A 17,973-nucleotide genomic window follows, 5' to 3' on the forward strand; every position below is an offset into this window, starting at 1 on the left:
AACAAAAAATACTAAAACTGATTAGAAATACCACTTATAATGAGATAAAAAACAACAATACTACTAAGATTAGAAGTAACACTGCTAATACAAATAAAAAAATCAAATACTAATAAAGATAAAATTGTGAATGTACTAAAACTATAATAATAGACTATAAAAAAACATAATAGTTTTATATTAATATAATTATAATATCTAATTTATAAGAAATTAAAAGTTAATATATTTGCATTATTCTCTCATAGTTAGAAAAAAATTTGTTCGTAATTTAAAAATGGTGAGTGATATAAAACATTGATTCTTGAGCTTTTCGATAAAATTTTAATAAATTTTATGATCAGTTATTCTCTTCAGTAATATACATAATAAAGATATATAATTGCCTAAGGGTGTAAAATTTTGGTACTAAGGTGAGACTAATATATCGACCAATTTCTGCTTTAATTTCTTCATTGAGTTATAGATAACTAAATCTGATTAGTAGTTTAAGTCTCTCTTTGGCGTTGAATTCTATAAAATTCTTTACAAATAAGTTTTGATAGAATTCAAAATTTATATTTTTAAGAAGACATAATTGTTCTTATTTTTTCTATTTCAATAGACACGTTTTCTTTATATTTTTCATCACATGTATATGTTTTTGAAAATTTATATTCATTAGTTTCTTCTATAATAATAAGTTTTATTGTAACTTAAGTTTGCATTAAAAAAATTCAATTTAAACGATTAACACGAACTGTTTATTTAATTTACTCACACTATTTTTGTCATTATGTTGCTTCAAAAAGAAAAAAAAAAAAAAAAAAGGAGGAAAAGTGAAGAATTTTTTTTTTTTTTTTTTTAATCCAAGATAGAAAAGGGAAAAAGGAAAAAAAAATGAAGAGAAAGAAAAGAAGGAAATGAGAGGGGAAGAAAAAAAGAAAAGTCCAAAATTCATGAAGCCCAGTCCATCTCTCTTAGGCCCAAAATCGTTACAAAACTAAGTTTTGCCAAACCTAACCCGGAATTGAAGACCATGAAATTTGAGCCCAAACCAGTTCAATCCCCTTGAACACCGAATACGACGTCGTTTCAGGTTTTCACTGTCTTCTTCTTCCCGCTTCTGATGTTGACGAAGAAAAGAGAGGGCTTAAGGCTTAGGGTAGACGATGGTGATCGAGCTGAGTATATGTTGGCGTGAAGATGCGAGCAAGTGTTACAGGCGGCGAGGATTGGTGTGCGGACGATGTGATGATGGGCTCTAGGTCGTGATGATGATTGTGAGCAAGACGAAACCGAGGACAGCGACATGGAAGAAGAAATAGCACGGCAGTGAGACTCGACGAAGACGAGAAGAGGACAAAAGACATAACGAGAAAAGAGCAAAGAGTAACAAAGAGAACCGTGACTTGGAGCAGTGTAGGTGGCCGAATTCGGCTATAAAAAGGGGTCGAGACTGAGTAAAGAGCAAGGGAAAAATGGTGGGCATACGGGTTTGAGAAGCAAGGAAGAAACCTAGCACTTATAGGAGAGTGCAAAGAAAGAGGGAAAAGTGGGAAGAAGAAAAGAGGGAAGGAAGAGAGAAACAAAGCATAGAAGGGGTGAGAACTTAAGCTCTTCCCTCTGTTTCTGGAAAATTGAAGAAAGAAATGGAGAAAAGAACTTGAGGGAAGCAAGGCAGAAAAAGGGGAGAACTGGGAAGCAAATTCCGAAGAAAGGGGACTCATTTTTGGGTTTCTTCAAGTTCTAGAAAAGGGGGACCTCGTCTTCTAGTAGGTAACATAGCCTCCTTCCTTCTTGATCATCTTTTCTCTCCTTTTTTTTTTTTTTGAATTATCACAAAACTTATATAAATGGGTTATTCATGGATATTCAGATGTGTGAACATTGAATGCATACTGATGAATTTGGTTTATCATTGAGGTAACTTATGGTATTTGAGCCTTGTTTTGTTTTCACATATTCCTAAGTATGCTTGTCAGTTTGGGTTTGGTCATCTTTTCTCCTATGCTTTTTTGAGGAAAAGATTTAAATGCACGAAAACTGGTTCTTAAGATGATCTTAGAATTTATTTGCTTGCTAAGAATTATCATCTGTTAGTGCTGCCTTGCCATTAACTTTTCTCATTTAGTTACTGTTTTTTGCATTTTCCTGTCATGAATCAATCTAACTGGATTTAAGAGCTTTGGTTTTGCTCATGATTTATTTGTCTTTTAACTTATAACATAAGTAGATAATTCTTAACCAAAATTATTGAAGCCTTTGCAATTAAGTGGGTGTCTTACACCCAGGACCATTTTCCAAACTTAGTTACTCTTTTCATGCCGGTGAATGTGTTAATGTTTGATTCTACTCCTATTAAGATCAATAGCGACTTCCCATTTGTAATCTTGAACAAAAATATTTTATTTTTGAGGGGTTGCGACACCCATAAGCTAATGTGACTATTACTGATGAGTAGTAGTCGTGTTTCATTATCTTGGTTCCATGGAAAGTCGATCAATGTTTTCAATTTTCTAGATAGTAGAAAGCAATAAGTTTATGTTCTTAAAGTCGGGTTAGAGAATCGTTATTGTTTCTTGATTTTTCTTCTTGAAATTGTTTCTTTTTCCTATTTTTTCAATTTCTATGCTTGCTCTCACTATGGTAAATTGACTAGTGTGTTCGTTGGTTTCTTATTCAAGGTTCTTAGCTTAATACAAAGTACTCAACACTTCAAAGATTAGGCATTGTAGCCGACAACTTTGTTGATAGGATGCTTGGATTTGATACAGGAACTACATACTTATGCTTCGTCCTATGGTAGTGGTCTTGTTCGTTAATGTTGGTTACTTATCCTTTGTTAGGTTTCACATTCATTAGCTCAATTAGGGTTTTAATGTTCTCTTATACAAGAAGATGTTTGGTTCAATCCAAGCCTATCCAGAGCCTTGTTTTTTTTATTGAAAAGTGCTGTTTTAGGGTGTATTACTCGGCTTCTTCTGCTCTTCTTTTGGAAGATCATGTGTTTGAGGATAGTCTCATGATTGAAACTAATGCAGTTGATAGATCCAATGGTCCAAGGATGAAGTTTGGTGCTCAGAAGAAGACGTGTAATGTTCCTAAAACGCATAAGTTATGCTGCCTAGTTGTGAGACTTTGCAAGTCTTTAAGTTGGGAAGTTGCCCGGGAAATAAGATTTTCTAGAGCTGTAAGGAGGCATGATTGGATTGATTCGATTAATGCATTCAGAATCATTGTTCAAGTGTTTGCATCGGCAGGAATGCAAATGGAAGTACATTCTTTGCTTAGAGACATTGTTTTGTACTATAGAGAAGCCAATTTGAATTTGTATGACTTATTTCCTATTTTATTGGATTCATACGAGCATGTTGAAAGATCTGCTATTGTGTCTGATATGCTTATGAGAACGTTTGCATCAAACTCAATGCTAGAGAATGCCATGGATGTATTTCTACAAGCTAAGAAAACAGGGTTTGAATTAAGAATTTGTTCATGCAATTTTTTGCTCAAGTGCTTGGTAGAAGCAAGCAGAGTGAAACTTGTCAAGAGTTTATTTAAGGACATGAAGAATTCTGGGCCATCCCCCAACGTTTACACATATACAATTATGATGAACTTTTATTGCAAAGGATGTCATGAGCAGGAAATAGATATCAAACAAGCAACTGAGATTCTAGAAGATATGGAGAATAATGGAGAAAACCCGACTGTTGTAACATATGGTACATATATCGATGGACTAAGTAGAGCTGGTTGTGTTGAAATTGCCTTGGAATTTATTCAGAATTTGAAATCTGAAAACAAACCTCTCAATTCTTATTGCTATAATGCCATTATCTATGGCTATTGTCAAAAAAGTGAAGTGTATGAAGCTTTGAAGGTTTTGGAAGAAATGAAGAGCCAAGGAATATCACCAGATATTTATAGTTACAGCCCTTTGGTTGATGGATTTTGCAAGAAAGGGGATGTTGAGAAAGGTCTCAATTTGATTGAGGAGATGATGCATTTTAGTATAAAGCCTTCTCTTTGTACATATAGTTCACTCTTTATCGGTCTTTGTAAGAGTGGAATGAAGGAAATTTCACTAGAAATTTTTCGTAACCTTGGTGCTTCAGGTTATGAGTATGACCAGACGTCTTATAACCACTTAATAATTGGGTTCTGCATTCAGGGAGATCTGATATCTGCCATAAACCTGTTGGAGGAGATGATCACCAGTGGTTTGGTTCCAAACATTTATAGTTTTGCTTGGCTGGTTCATGGATTTTGTAAGATGGGGTTCTTAGACAAAGCACTGGAGCTTTTCTGTGTCATGCAGCAAACTGGTGTCTTGCCAAATACTTTCACCTTTAATGTTATAGTTGATAGATATTGCAAAGATGGGCACTTAAAGAAAGCATTAGAACTGCTTAAGTTTATGCAAGACCTTGGGGTTATTCCTAATTCATATACGTACAGTTCAGTCATCAATAATTTGTGCAAAAGAAGAAAATTGGAAAAAGCATTTGAACTTCTTCCTTTAATGCTTAAGAAGAATGTACTTCATGGTGTTCATTGTTCCACTCTTTTGTATGAATTCGCTAGACAGTCAAGTCCAAGGAAGGTTTTGAAGTTGTATGCAAGAATGTTTAAACTTGGGGTTACAGAAAGCACAGTTACATATACAATTCTTATCAACGTGTTCTCTCAAAGGGGCAAAATGTCTGAAGCGTACAGTTTATTTAAAGAAATGATTGAAAAGGGATTGACACCAGATAGTATTTGTTATACATCTGTTATAGCTGGATTTTGTAGAATTGGTGATATGAAGAGGGCTTGGGCTTTGTTTGATGAAATGTTGCGAAAAGGCCATTCACCCACTGCTGTCACATACACATGTTTAATTGATGGATTTTGCAAGTTACGGCGCTTGGATATGGCTCATTCGTTGATTGATGAAATGGAAAAAAACAAAATTACTCCTGATGTAGTTACTTATACTTCTCTCATTGCTGGGTACCAAGGACTTGGAAATGTTGATAAAGCCTATGAGCTGTTTTACGAAATGAAACAGAAGGGTATCTCTCCAGACTATGTTGCGTATAAGGTATTAGGGGAAATGCCTGTCATAACTGGCCAAGTAATATGATCATTGATTTGGAATATTGGTGGATTATTATTTCCTTCATCCTAAAGTGGAGAATCACACTTGTTCTCTTTGCCACATAAGTACCCATCACAAAAGGTCACAGAAGCAGGTAGACTCCTCTTTATACATTAAATTTCAAGGAATTAAAAATATTCTCTTAGAAAAGTTCTAGTTTCTATTTTTCTAATTCATATTTCTCTTAGCAAAATATTCTCTCTGATGAATACTATTCGCCTTTCAAATAGAAAGTCACATTTTTATGGTCTTGTTTTGTCATCCGGTTTTCATTTCGTTTTTTCAGTCTCTTTCATGTTTATTTGCTTCTCATTATTTCATTTGTTTATTACTAAAGTTCTTTTTTTTTAATGTTCATGTTATAACCACTATTTAGGGGATCTAGTAATGGGTGTAAAAAGGGTAAAATCAGATTGAAGGCTGGAGTTAGATGCTTTCTTTGTTTATTGTCTATGGTTGGAAACGAGAAATGGACTCATTCGAGAGAACCCACATTCTGTAGATATACCTAGTAACAAGAAGAAAATAAAACTACCCACTACATGCGTGACCACCCACAGTAAAACTACCTAAAATGCAAGTAATTGAAACTGAACAGAACATAGAAAACTGAAATAAGCTTCTTGGAAAACGAAATAAACTTGCTAGTGTTGTGGACTTCACTGATTTAAGAGTCCATAACATCACTTTCCCTCTTTAAAAGGGAGCTTGTCCTTAAGTGCTACAGTTGGATAAAAACCTTTGCTTATGGTCTTGCGCACTACAATGTGCCATGTTCTTTATAACTTGTAGCAAAAATATTTACATTGGTGATCCAAAGCATATTGCTAATCACTATTTCTGTAGAGGGAGGCCCTTTAAAGAAATCCTTTCCATCTTTGTATTTAGATGCTTAACCATGTGTAACCAAGATGAACTGCTGGCAAGTAAATGACTTTCTGCATACCTTTGTCAGTAAACCCTTTAAGGTTTATCGTCAACGTGGGAAGAAGAACAGTGTCAGTTGGTAATGGAACAAAATCTGTTGAAACTGTTATGGTTATTTCAGTTGAATGACATTAGTTAGTAGCTGAACAGGATCTGTTGGATCTGTTGTAACTGTTAGCAAGTTGTTAGGTATAAGTCAACTATAAATAAGCTGTAGGAGAAGATTGATGATAATTTTTGGCAGACTTAATAATATAACATACTTTCTCTTTCTTTTTCTCTCTCTCTCAACTTAGTTCTATTCTCTCCCTCCACATCTTAACTTCTTTTCTCACCTATATCAGTCATAAAACTAGATTACTATTGACAAGTCAGAGTTCATGTCTAGAGCTCCTGACAAAGTGGAATTAGAGCTGTTTGATTCAGAAGAAACCAAAGCCAAGTTGATGCCAATGACCCAACCCCAGCTTAATCCAGCAGATAAGTGTATTCTGCCAAAGTCAGAGGTGCGAGAAACTGGAGGAAGCAGCAATAGCAAGCAATATCTAGTTGAAAATTTGAGTTTGGTACCTAAGATTGAAATTCTAGTCTTTGACAGTACAAATCTGTAGAAAATATAATAATTAGAAGAATAAATTAGGATTAAAAATGCTTATTTACAACTGTTATGTGTTGTAAATGGAGGAACCATTTACAGCTGTTATGTGCTGTAAATGGAGAGAATCACCAATAAATTTGTTACAACAAATTTGTCCTTAGAAACAGAATTTTGTTAGATTTCTCTCCAGAATTTGTTAGGTTGTTAGGGTAGTAGACTTGTATATATATATGTGGAAATCATTCATAAAAAAATGAAGAATATTTTCTCTCAATTTCTTCATAGTATCAGAGCAATACCTGATCCAAAAAGAAATTGATATCAAACCCTGCTGAGCCGTAATAAAAAATGGCATCGGGTGAGCTTCCATCCTCTCCACTAAAAGTTTCCTCTGGTTCTTATCATCACACAGCAACAATCAGAGCTGTAAGTGAACTACCATCATCCTGTATCACAGGACATAAACTCGATGGCAGCGACTTCCTTCAATGGTCGTCGTTTGTCCGTCTCTTCATCCGCGGAAGGGGGCGTTATGGGCACCTCACTGGCGAGCTCATGCCTCCTCCAGCATCCAATGCAAATGCACAAACCTGGGAGATCGAAGACAATATGGTCATGTCCTGGCTCATTACCTCAATGACTCCTGAAATCGGAGAGAATTTCCTTCTCTACGAAACTGCTCATGAAATCTGGAAGGCAGCACAGGAACTCTACTCCAGCAAGCAAAATACCTCTGCAATATTCGAAATCGAGTCAACTCTTCATGACCTTCGACAAGGAGAACTCAGTCTCACCCAGTATTACAGTATCCTTAGTCGAAATTGGCAACAGATGGACGCCTTCGAAGAGCATCACTGAAACTGCCCCGAGGACGCGAAAAACTTCAAAATCTTTGTGGAAGAAAAACGAGTCTTCAAATTCCTGCTAGGGCTAAACAAAAATCTCGACACTATTCGGGGACGTGTTCTGAGCACCAAACCCTTACCGAGTCTTCGAGAAGTTTTGTCTGAGGTTCGATGCGAGGAGAGTCGTCGGGAGATCATGATGGGAGAGAATGACCAACCTCACCAGACTGAAAATTCTTCAACTTTCACAACCCGAACGATTGACAGTCGAACGAAGAAGACAAGGCCCTGGTGCAACCACTGTCGGAAGCTAGGGCGCACTCAGGAACGTTGCTGGAAGCTTCACGGCAAGCCAAGTGACTGGAAACCACCTTCGGGTAAGTGGAAATGTCGAAAGCAGAGACCTCCAGCAATCTTCGAGGAAATCACATGACGGCTGAGGAAGTAATTTTTGATGAGATGAGAAAAGACTCATTTACCCCTGAACAGTTGGAAGCCCTCTAACAAATCTTGTCTAAGAAATCTCACCTGGTCAGTGCCTCTGTGGCACACAAAGGTAATATTCATAGTTTATCTGCTCTTTTAGAAAAAGGACAGGTGTGGGTGGTAGACTCTGAAACATCTGATTATATGAGTGGCGATTTCTCAATGTTCCAAAATTACAGAAGATGTGAAGAAAATATTTCAATCAGAATTGTAGATGGTTCTCTCTCAAAAGTGGCAGGAATGAGCTCTGTAAATTTGTCTCCAAATTTGACTCTGTTCAGTTCTCCATGTTCTGAATTTGGATTGTAATTTGTCGGTTGTCAGCAAGCTATGTGAAGATTTGAAATGTGCTGCGAAATTTGTTTCTAATATGTGTAATTTCCAGGATTTGGACTCGGGGAGGACGATTGGTGGTGCTAGGATGAGCTCGAGATTATATTTGTTTCAAGTCAACACCTCTAAAAGACAAGTTCACAATGCAGTATGTGAAAACTCTGTTCTTATTTCCAAAAATAATGATCATGATATTATGTTGTGGCACTATAGAGTAGGACATCCAAACTTCATGTACAAAAAAAGGATGTTTCCACTACTATTTGAAGGAAAAGATCCAGTTTCATTACAGTGTGATGTTTGCCAATTTTCTAAACATACTTGAAGTTCATTCCATAGTCTACCATATAAACCATCTAAACCATTTGCATTAATTCACAGTGATGTTTGGGGCCCTTTCAGGGTTTCCAACGTCTCCGGAACTAGGTGTTTTGTATCTTTTATTGATGACCATATAAGAATTACTTGGGTATTTCTCATGAAGGAAAATTCTGAAGTGGGATCCCTATTTAAAAAATTTCATACAATGATTCGAACCCAATTTCATGCTACCATCCAAGTATTGAAATCCGACAATACTTGTGAATATTTTTAAAATACTCTTGAAAAATACTTTACTGAACATGGCAATATTCATCAAACCTCCTGCATTCATACTCCACAGCAAAACGGCATAGCCGAAAGAAAAAACAGACATTCTTGAGGTTGCTAAATCTCTCATGTTCACCACACATGTACCAAAATATCTTTGGGGAGAGGCTGTCCTTACAGCTACCTATTTGATTAATTGGATGCCTTCCCGTATTTTACAGTTTCAATCATCATACACTATTCTCTCAAAAATCTTTCATGATTCTCACATCTTAAACACTTTGCCACTTAAAGTATTTGGGTGTTTAGCATATATCCACATTCATAAACATCTTCGTGGAAAATTAGATCCAAGAGCAATAAAGTGTATTTTTGTTGGGTACTCTGCAAATAAAAAAGGATACAAATGTCTAGTTCCAGAAACCTGCCGATTTTATAATACCATGGACGTCACCTTTTTTGAGAATCAACCATTTTATCCCATCACTGATATTTAGGGGGAGACATTCACTCAGGAATATCAGTTGTGGGATGTGTGTGTACCACTTCTCTACCCACAAACCAGACAAACCTTCCTTGGAGATTGAACCCGAAATCTCACAAAAGAAATCAGAACCAAAACCTGTTATAGAAAGCACATTACCTGCAACGAGTGAATTACGTGTCTATACAAGAAGAAACAAAGGAAAAGCACCCGAATTATCCAAGCACTGCCATGAATTCCCCACTAATCCAGGTAACGTAATCTCTGTACTAACTCTTGATTCCGTTGATTATGATATTTCTATTGCTTTGAGGAAGGGCACTCGAACATGCACCAAACATCCTATACAGGACTATGTTTTATTAGACAAATTATCCTCAGAACATCATGTTTTTGTGAGCAGAATAGACAGCAGTTCACCTGAACTCAGAACAATACATAAGGCTTTGGAAATTCCAGAATGGAAGTTAGCTGTCCTAGATAATATCAGGGCACTTGAAAAGAATGAGACATGGGAACTAACTGATCTTCCTCCAGGAAAGCGTCAAGTGGGATGCAAATGGGTTTTTACAACCAAATATAATATAGATGGGAGTGTGAACAGGCTTAAGGCCCGCCTGGTAGCCAAAGGTTATACATAATCATATGGTATAGATTATCAGGAGACGTTTGCACCAGTTGCCAAACACAATACTATTCGAGTACTCCTTTCACTTGCATCTAACCTTGACTGGTCACTATATTAATTAAATGTAAAGAATGCATTCCTTAATGGCGATTTGGAAGAAGTGTATATGAATATACCACCAGGGTTCGAATTAACTAACAACTCTCAGAAAGTGTATAAATTGAAAAAATCACTCTAGGGCTTAAAACAATCTCCAAGAGCATAGTTTGACAGATTCACAAGAGCTGTAAAACATAAAAGATATGAACAATGTCAATCCAACCATACATTGTTCGTCAAACATTGCATATCAGGTAAAAAGACTATTTGAATTGTATATGTTGATGATATCATTCTTACAGGAGATCACTTTGAGAAGATTCAGAAACTTAAAGAATTTTTGTCCAAAGAATTTGAAAAAAAAGATCTTGGAGCACTAAAGTACTTCATCGGTATGGAAGTAGCTAGATCAAAAAATGGGATTTCAGTTTCTCAACGAAAGTACATTCTAGATCTCCTAAAAGAGAATGGGATGCTAGGAAGTAAGCCTGCTGACACCCCTATGGACTCAGTTATCAAACTTGGATCCAGAATCAGTAATAAAATGGTTGACAAAGGGAGATACCAAAGACTTGTTGGGAAACTTATTTATTTGGCTCACACAAGAGCAGACATTAGTTTTGCAGTAAGTACAATAAGTCAGTTCATGCGTCAGCCAACAGAAAATCACATGAGTGCTGTGTATCGGATTTTGAGGTATCTCAAGAAAATTTCAGGATAAGGTTTATTCTTTCAAAAAACAGACAGAAAGGGTGTTGAAATTTACATGGATGCGGATTGGGCAGGTTCTACAAACGACAGGAGATATACGTCAGGATATTGTACCTATCTTTGGGGTAACCTAGTTACCTGGAGAAGCAAGAAACAGTCTGTTGTGTCTCGCAGCAGTGCAGAATATGATTTAGAGCTCTCGCTCATGGTATTTGTGAAGGTGTATAGTTGAAGAGAATATTTGAAGAATTAAAAGTTCTCAACAATATGCTGGTGCGACAACCAATCAACAATTAGTAAGGCAAAAAATCCAGTACATCACGATAAAACTAAACATGTGGAGATTGATCATCATTTCATTGGAGAAAAATTGGAAGATGGGACTATAACTCTGATGCATATTTTAACCAATCAACAGATCGCAGATATTCTAAGTAAAACTCTTCCTAAGAAAACCTTTGATGACATAATATCTAATATAGATTTACTCAACATATACGTAAACTAGATTGAGGGGGAATGTAGAAAATATAATAATTAGAATAATAAATTAGGATTAAAAATGGTTATTTACAACTGTTATGTGCTGTAAATGGAGGAACCATTTACAGCTATTATGTGCTATAAATGGAGAGAATCACCAACAAATTTGTTACAACAAATTTGTCCTTAGAAACAGAATTTTGTTAGGTTTCTCTCCAAAATTTGTTAGGTTGTTAGGGTAGTAGACTTGTATATATATGTGTGGAAATCATTCATCAAAAAATGAAGAATATTTTCTCTCAATTTTCTTCAAAATCCATTTGGCTGGATCAGAAGATACATGAAATACTTTTCAGTGAATGGGACTCCCAATGAGCATTGAGTGGAAACAACATCCATATTTTTGGGAGAAAAGGTGGATGTTTGGTTCTTCAGATGGCAAGCATGGAATGGCCCTGAATAATGGGATCTGTTTGTGGAAGAATTGTGTAGACGATATCCTTGACCAAACCGAAGAGATTTCATTGTAGAGTTCAATAAGCTGGTGCAAGTGAGTTCTGTGATAGAGCATCGGGAGCAACACGAGAATTTAAGGGCCGTGATGATGAGTGATAACCCTACAGTAACTGAAATATACTTTATCTCTAGTTTTGTTAGTGAACTGAAGACTGAAATGAGACCTATGATTAAACTACTTAAACCGCATACTTTAAATCAAGCATTTGAGCAAGCATTGCTGCAAGAACAATCAATAATGGCGATGGTAAAAAGTCAATATTTCTCAGGTACAGGACAATATACTCCTCCTCAGAAATTTGTCCCAAACTCATGCCCAACCAAAAAGGAATACAATATAAAAACAACCAGCAGAATGAGACATATACCAAGAAGAATCCAATCCCTTTTTTCTATGTGGAGAACAAATTTCCTGGGACATCAGTGCAAGGTTAAAACGTTAATGGCCTTGGAAGAAAGTCTGGAACCTGAAGTAGAAAAAGATAATTAGGAGGACGCAATTGCTCGTGAAAAAGAGGATATGGGAAGATTGTCCCTACAAGCAATGGAAGGAATTTCTATTGGAGGAACATTGAAAATCCAAGGGATCATGAAAAGAACGGAGGTGATAATCTTACTGGATAGTGGCAGTTCCTACTCGTTTGTTGATGTAAAAATTGCTAAGCTGATGAAAAATAGAGTTGTCAGCAAGAAGGCCTTCACAGTGATTGTGACTACTGGGCAGAAAATTACAAGCAGAAAAGAATGCAAAGGGGTAAAGTGGATCATGCAGAATTATCAAGTCTGTTACGATGTCAAAGTAATTTAATGTGATGTGATTTTGGAGGTAGATTGGATGAAGCAATTTAGTTCCTTAATTTTTGATTTTTTCAATTCAAAAGTCAAAATTCAAATTTAAAGAACCAGAGATTACATTCGATGGCTCCACTGACTCTGATAAATTAATTCCTATAACCAATGGCAGTGTGAAAAAATTGGTACAAGATCAGCAGCAAATAGGAGGAATGTTTTCCGTGTTGTAGGCACTGGTGAAGAAAATGGTGATCAGAATAGGCAAACAGAAGAAAAAAATCTGCCACGGTTGCAACTGGTCAACATAAGGCCCTTGGTGGAGAAAAAAGATGGAACGCGTGGATTTTGCATCGATTACTATGAGCTGAACTCCATTATGGTAAAAGATAAATTTCTGATTCCTATTATTGATGATTTGTTGGATGAATTATGCAGTGTGTCAATCTTTTCTAAAATTGATCTTAGATCTGGATATCATCATATCAAAGACAAAGAATATGATATTCCAAAAACTGCATTTTGCACTCATCATGGCTATTACAAATTCGAAGTAATGCTATTTGGGTTGACAAATGCACTGGCCACTTTCTAGGATCTAATGAATCATGTTTTTCAAGATCAATTAATGAAGTCCAAGCTGGTGTTTTCTAATGACATTCTAATTTATAGTTCAACTATTGATGAACGTTGCAGCCACTTGAGAAGAGTGTTGGAACTGTTAAGGGAACATCAGCTTTTTGCAAAAGATCTAAATGTTCCTTCTTGCAGACAGAAATCAAGTATTTGAACCATTTTATCTCCAGAAATGGAGTAAGAATGGATCCTTAGAAAATTGAAGTTGTGGTGAAATGGCCACAACCCAAAACAGTGAAAAGTTCGTGTGGATTTTTGGGGCTAACGGGATATTATCGCAAATTCATCAAAGGGTATGGAGTGATCAGCAAGCCCTCTCTATCAGGCTGAAAAAAGTGGCTTCTTGTGGAGTACAGAAGCAGTTGCAGCTTTTGATAAATTGAAGGAAGTCATGACAACGGCTCTGTTTTAGGGCTACCAGATTTTTCTAAGCCTTTTGTTGGAGAACTGATGCTTGGGGGACATGTAAGGAGTTGTCCTAATGCAAGAAGCTCCTTTGTGCAAGAAATAAGTCTCGGTCCGTGTATGAAAGGGAATCAATGGCAGTATTGCATGCAGTCTCGAAGTGGCAACATTGTTTAGAAGCTGCCTCTTTTATTGTCAAAGCAGATTAAAGGAGTTTGAAATATCTACTGGAAAAAAGACGACTTCAGTGATACAGCAATAAGGTGTAGTCAAATTACGTGGCTTTGACTACTCCATATAATACAAAAAGAAAGAAAGTAATAGTCTATTATTAAGTCTGCCAAAATTTATTCTTGATCTTCTCCTACAGCTTATTTATAGTTGATTTAACAGCTTACGAATAGTTACAACAGATTCTGTTAAGCTACTAACTGATGTCGTTCAACTGCCATAACTGTAATAGTTTCAACAGATTCTGATCAATTACTAACTGATACTGTTCTTCCCACATTGACGGTAAACCTGTTGAACAAAATCTGTTGAAACAGGGTTAAATTTGATTAAAACAAAATAATACGGAGGCGAATTAGGTATTTATGCCGATAATCAATGGAAATCATCACCCCATTATCTTATTTAATAGAATGTTTCTTCATATCTAACACACTACATATTTACCAGTTTTAGTTTATACTTTCTGTTATAGGAAATTGTTAACACGCCATGTCATTCTATGAATGGTCAATATTTCATATTGAACCTACAACAATGCTAATCGTGCAGAGCGAGAAGAAACTTATTGAGTTGTCAGCATGATTCATGAGAAAGAATGAAAAGATTGTTGGTGTCGCCATCTAGAGGTAAGGTACAAGTCTCTTGCAAAACTTGTAAGGCTCTAGACATCAATCACTTTTGGGTACAAACAACAACTGTTATGTATGGGAATGATCTAGTATTACATGAAACTGCAGGTAACAATAGATGGAGGTTTTTGGAGCTTGAAGTGAGGCAGTTAGTGAATCTGAACCTTTATTCAGAAAAGTGCAATACATGAAGAGCTAACATGATATAAATGCAATTAAATCAAATGGTTCATTCACTCTGGATTTTGTGTTGAGGATAATGGTAGTTCACAATTTATCATTTGTCACTTAAAATCAGTTTTCTGCATCACAGTGAAGTATGTTGTAAGAGTCAGCAGTTTGTCACAGGACAGTTAGTTCGAGTCAAGGATGAAATCAGGGAACTGAAGAAACTGGACGGCTAATATGATGTTGGACAAATTATGGTTAATTTTCCTACTAAGAAATCAGGAAAAAAGAACCTAGATATCACTAGGGTTCTTAGGCATCAGGCCTAAGGGTTGATTGATTCATACAATAAATTGGGAGAAATACTAAGAAGTATTATTGAATATTTGAATGATCGATAAGCGAAATTACAAGCTATCATAATAATCTTTTTCCAACTAGAATTAAACTAGGAAATAGTAATATAATAGAATTAGGAATACGAATCCTAATACAAATAGAATATGATACTAATTAAAAAAATAAACTCCTAAATTTATTAAGATTCTTAAATAATAAACTAAAAATACTCCAATAATAAATAAAACCTTATCACGGCTATGCACCATCATAATGAGAAAAATAAAATTCTACCCTGGGGAACAGACTGGAAATTTTCTATGTAAATGGTGTAACAGTTTAGCACTTCGATGGTTGCTTGATGAAGCAACTCTGCCTAGCAAAGAAGAGTTTGTTGCTGTAATTGTTAATTATAATCCTAGTAGTTCATTTAATTTCTCGTGTGTGCATTAACATGATTTAGGATAAATATCTTGTATAGCTTTGTGCCTGAGTGCGTCTTAAAATGTTAAAGATGCTCCTTGAATGGAAGGTTGATGCCTATGCATGCTTGTATACCAGCATTTACAAGGGGAATTGGTTTGCTTTGGTTGATTTCTTGACTTGAATTGCTTTTTATGCATAAAATTTACCCTGATGGCAGACACAAGATGCTAAAACTAGCAGACATTCTTCGTTTCAGTGCTTGTGTCAGTGGAAATGAGCTGTTGATCTTGACATGAGTGAACTTGGGGCAAAAATCATCAGTCTCTTCAGGTTCGCTTCTGATTCTGAACTTACTGTAAACTTACACTGACAAAGATGGTGATGTAGTAGCTCTTGTTGATGATAATGCTTTCTGGATGTAATTAAAAAGTGCCTGAAGTTTTTGAGGATTGGTTGTACAGTTGACTAGTGCCTGGATATAATGCTGTGATGGCTGTGGGTTTCATCCAATAACTATATCATGTCTTGGTCTGTGGCGAAGTTGAAACATTTGAAAAAGATGAAAGTATTCTTGATTATTTTTCACGAATAGAGAAGTTGGTAAATGAGATGAAAAATAATAGAGATCAAATAAAAAAGAGACATGTTATGAAAAAGATCTTACGTACGTTGTCCAGTCGATTTGATTATGTGGTGACAGCCATTGAAAAAATTTGGACAACATGACTCTTAATGATTTATAACCTTCATTAGAGTCATACAATGTGTATGAATAAAAAGGTCTTCGAGCACAATAGAACAAGCTTTAAAGGCTAAAGTAGATTTAAAGAATGAGAAGGAAACACCTAGATCCCAGTATAATCAATGAGGCTCAGATTCAGAAGTAGCAAAGTAGAAAATTTCATAACAACTTTAAGACAAGGAGCAAGAGAGAATCAATATTCTCAAGGTAAATCTCGCATCCAAAGTCATAAATGCAAAACATATGATCACTATTAATATGAATGCTACTCACATATTTAGTGCTATAATTGGAAAAAATATGATCATTATAGTAGAGAGTGTCATGCAAAGAGACTAGAGCATAAAGATAATCATGCTGGGGTAGCCTAAAATGATAATGTAGAGACTTTGTTGTTGGCAACTCATGAAACTAGTGGAAGGAATAATTATCAATGGGTATTACACTCAAGTTGTAGGAGATTCTAGTCCTTGGCAACATGTCTGATGATTTTTCTTTTCAAATTTAGTTTCTATTTATTTACTGATTTGAATGCATCTGTGTTTGTGTTGGCAGGAAAGAAGACTATGATCTTTGCAATATTTTGTTTGGAAATGGGTAATGAAACTGATTGCTAAAGAATATATAAGCCTGTGCAACTTTGCCATCCTCAGTCTTTCCATATGCAGGAGATTCTTGGACCAAGGCCAAATGAGCCTAAACTGACCATTATAAAGTCAGCGGACGAACTGCCAAAAGAAGAGGAACTGAATTTTACCAAGAAGGTGTGCAGGATGCTTATGTTTTTGCTCCTTGATAGGCTCTCTCCCCCATCTGTTTATGATCCAGTGCCGGATGCTTATTCTTTAGATCCTCAACGGGCCCCTTCATCTTCATCTGCATCATAACCCATCAGTGATCCAACGAAAAAAGCCCCTGTAGATAATTCCAATCCATCTCCTTATCTGGGTATGCCATTGTTATCAGAGGAAATCACTGAAGATATTGTTGCAAAGACCCTGCTTAAAGAACTTGAGGAGATGGATTTCGAGGAGTTTGATTTGAGCAAGGAGTACTGAGGAGCAACGGATACAACTTGGAGCAGTCTGTTGATGCTCTCTGTGGTGTTTCAGAGTGGGATCCCATCCTTGAGGAGCTGCACGAGATGGTAAGCTGTGTTATGCACACTAAGTTACGAGGTGGAGTAAAAATGTATCTGGAGGTTTAAAAAATTCTGAAAACATGGGTTCTGGTGGCAGGGTTTTTGTGATGAAGAAGTCAACAGAATACTGACTGGAGACAATGGGAGCATCAAAGCCATGGCCATGGATCTCCTGTCTGGGAAGAAATCCTAACTAATGGAAGGCTCTTATGGCGGAACTTAGATATATATATATATATATATAAATGAATAAATAGACTTAGACATGATATGATGGTTATTTATCTACTCCAAAACAGGTAGTTTGGTATATGCACGATAGAGAAATAAAAATTTTATATTTGTTATATACATATTTTTTACAAAATAATTTTTAAAAATTTCTACTTTTTTTTTTTTCTAAAACACCAATGATGTCAATTTTAATTAAAAGAAGAATAACAAAAATAATAGCTTATGGTTATAATTCAAGGACGATCCAGACAAAAACAATGGAGTTTATGAACAAAAACTAATAAAATCAAGGTTTACGAAGCTGATGACAGTGGAGCTTCCAAAGATCAAACCTCAAGTGCTCACCGTCCTCATCTTCCTCCTTGCTCAACTTAACGCAATCCTAATAAACAACCAGCACA

General features: G+C 35.9%; 1 protein-coding gene across 27 annotated transcripts; it reads left to right on the top strand.

The window, feature by feature from the left end:
- Nucleotides 1–1,065: 1,065 nt before the first annotated feature.
- On the top strand, nucleotides 1,066–17,687 carry LOC110807863 (uncharacterized). 27 transcript variants are annotated; one of them, XM_088210767.1, is made up of 8 exons: nucleotides 1,066–1,758; nucleotides 2,667–5,222; nucleotides 12,794–13,000; nucleotides 13,315–13,922; nucleotides 14,366–14,519; nucleotides 15,712–15,785; nucleotides 16,753–17,344; nucleotides 17,436–17,687. In XM_088210767.1, exon 2 carries the CDS (start codon nucleotides 2,804–2,806, stop codon nucleotides 5,111–5,113), a length of 2,310 nt encoding a protein of 769 aa, XP_088066893.1. In that variant the 5' UTR covers nucleotides 1,066–1,758; nucleotides 2,667–2,803; the 3' UTR covers nucleotides 5,114–5,222; nucleotides 12,794–13,000; nucleotides 13,315–13,922; nucleotides 14,366–14,519; nucleotides 15,712–15,785; nucleotides 16,753–17,344; nucleotides 17,436–17,687. The 27 variants fall into 27 exon arrangements, with proteins under 27 accessions (XP_088066893.1, XP_088066892.1, XP_088066900.1 ...); XM_088210766.1 differs by having other exon boundaries at nucleotides 12,794–13,922; XM_088210774.1 differs by having other exon boundaries at nucleotides 12,794–13,922; nucleotides 14,443–14,524.
- Nucleotides 17,688–17,973: the final 286 nt, after the last annotated feature.

Source organism: Carica papaya, chromosome 9 (genome assembly GCF_054855325.1).
Source record: "Carica papaya isolate Zhongbai chromosome 9, ASM5485532v1, whole genome shotgun sequence".
NCBI classification, from domain to species: domain Eukaryota; kingdom Viridiplantae; phylum Streptophyta; class Magnoliopsida; order Brassicales; family Caricaceae; genus Carica; species Carica papaya.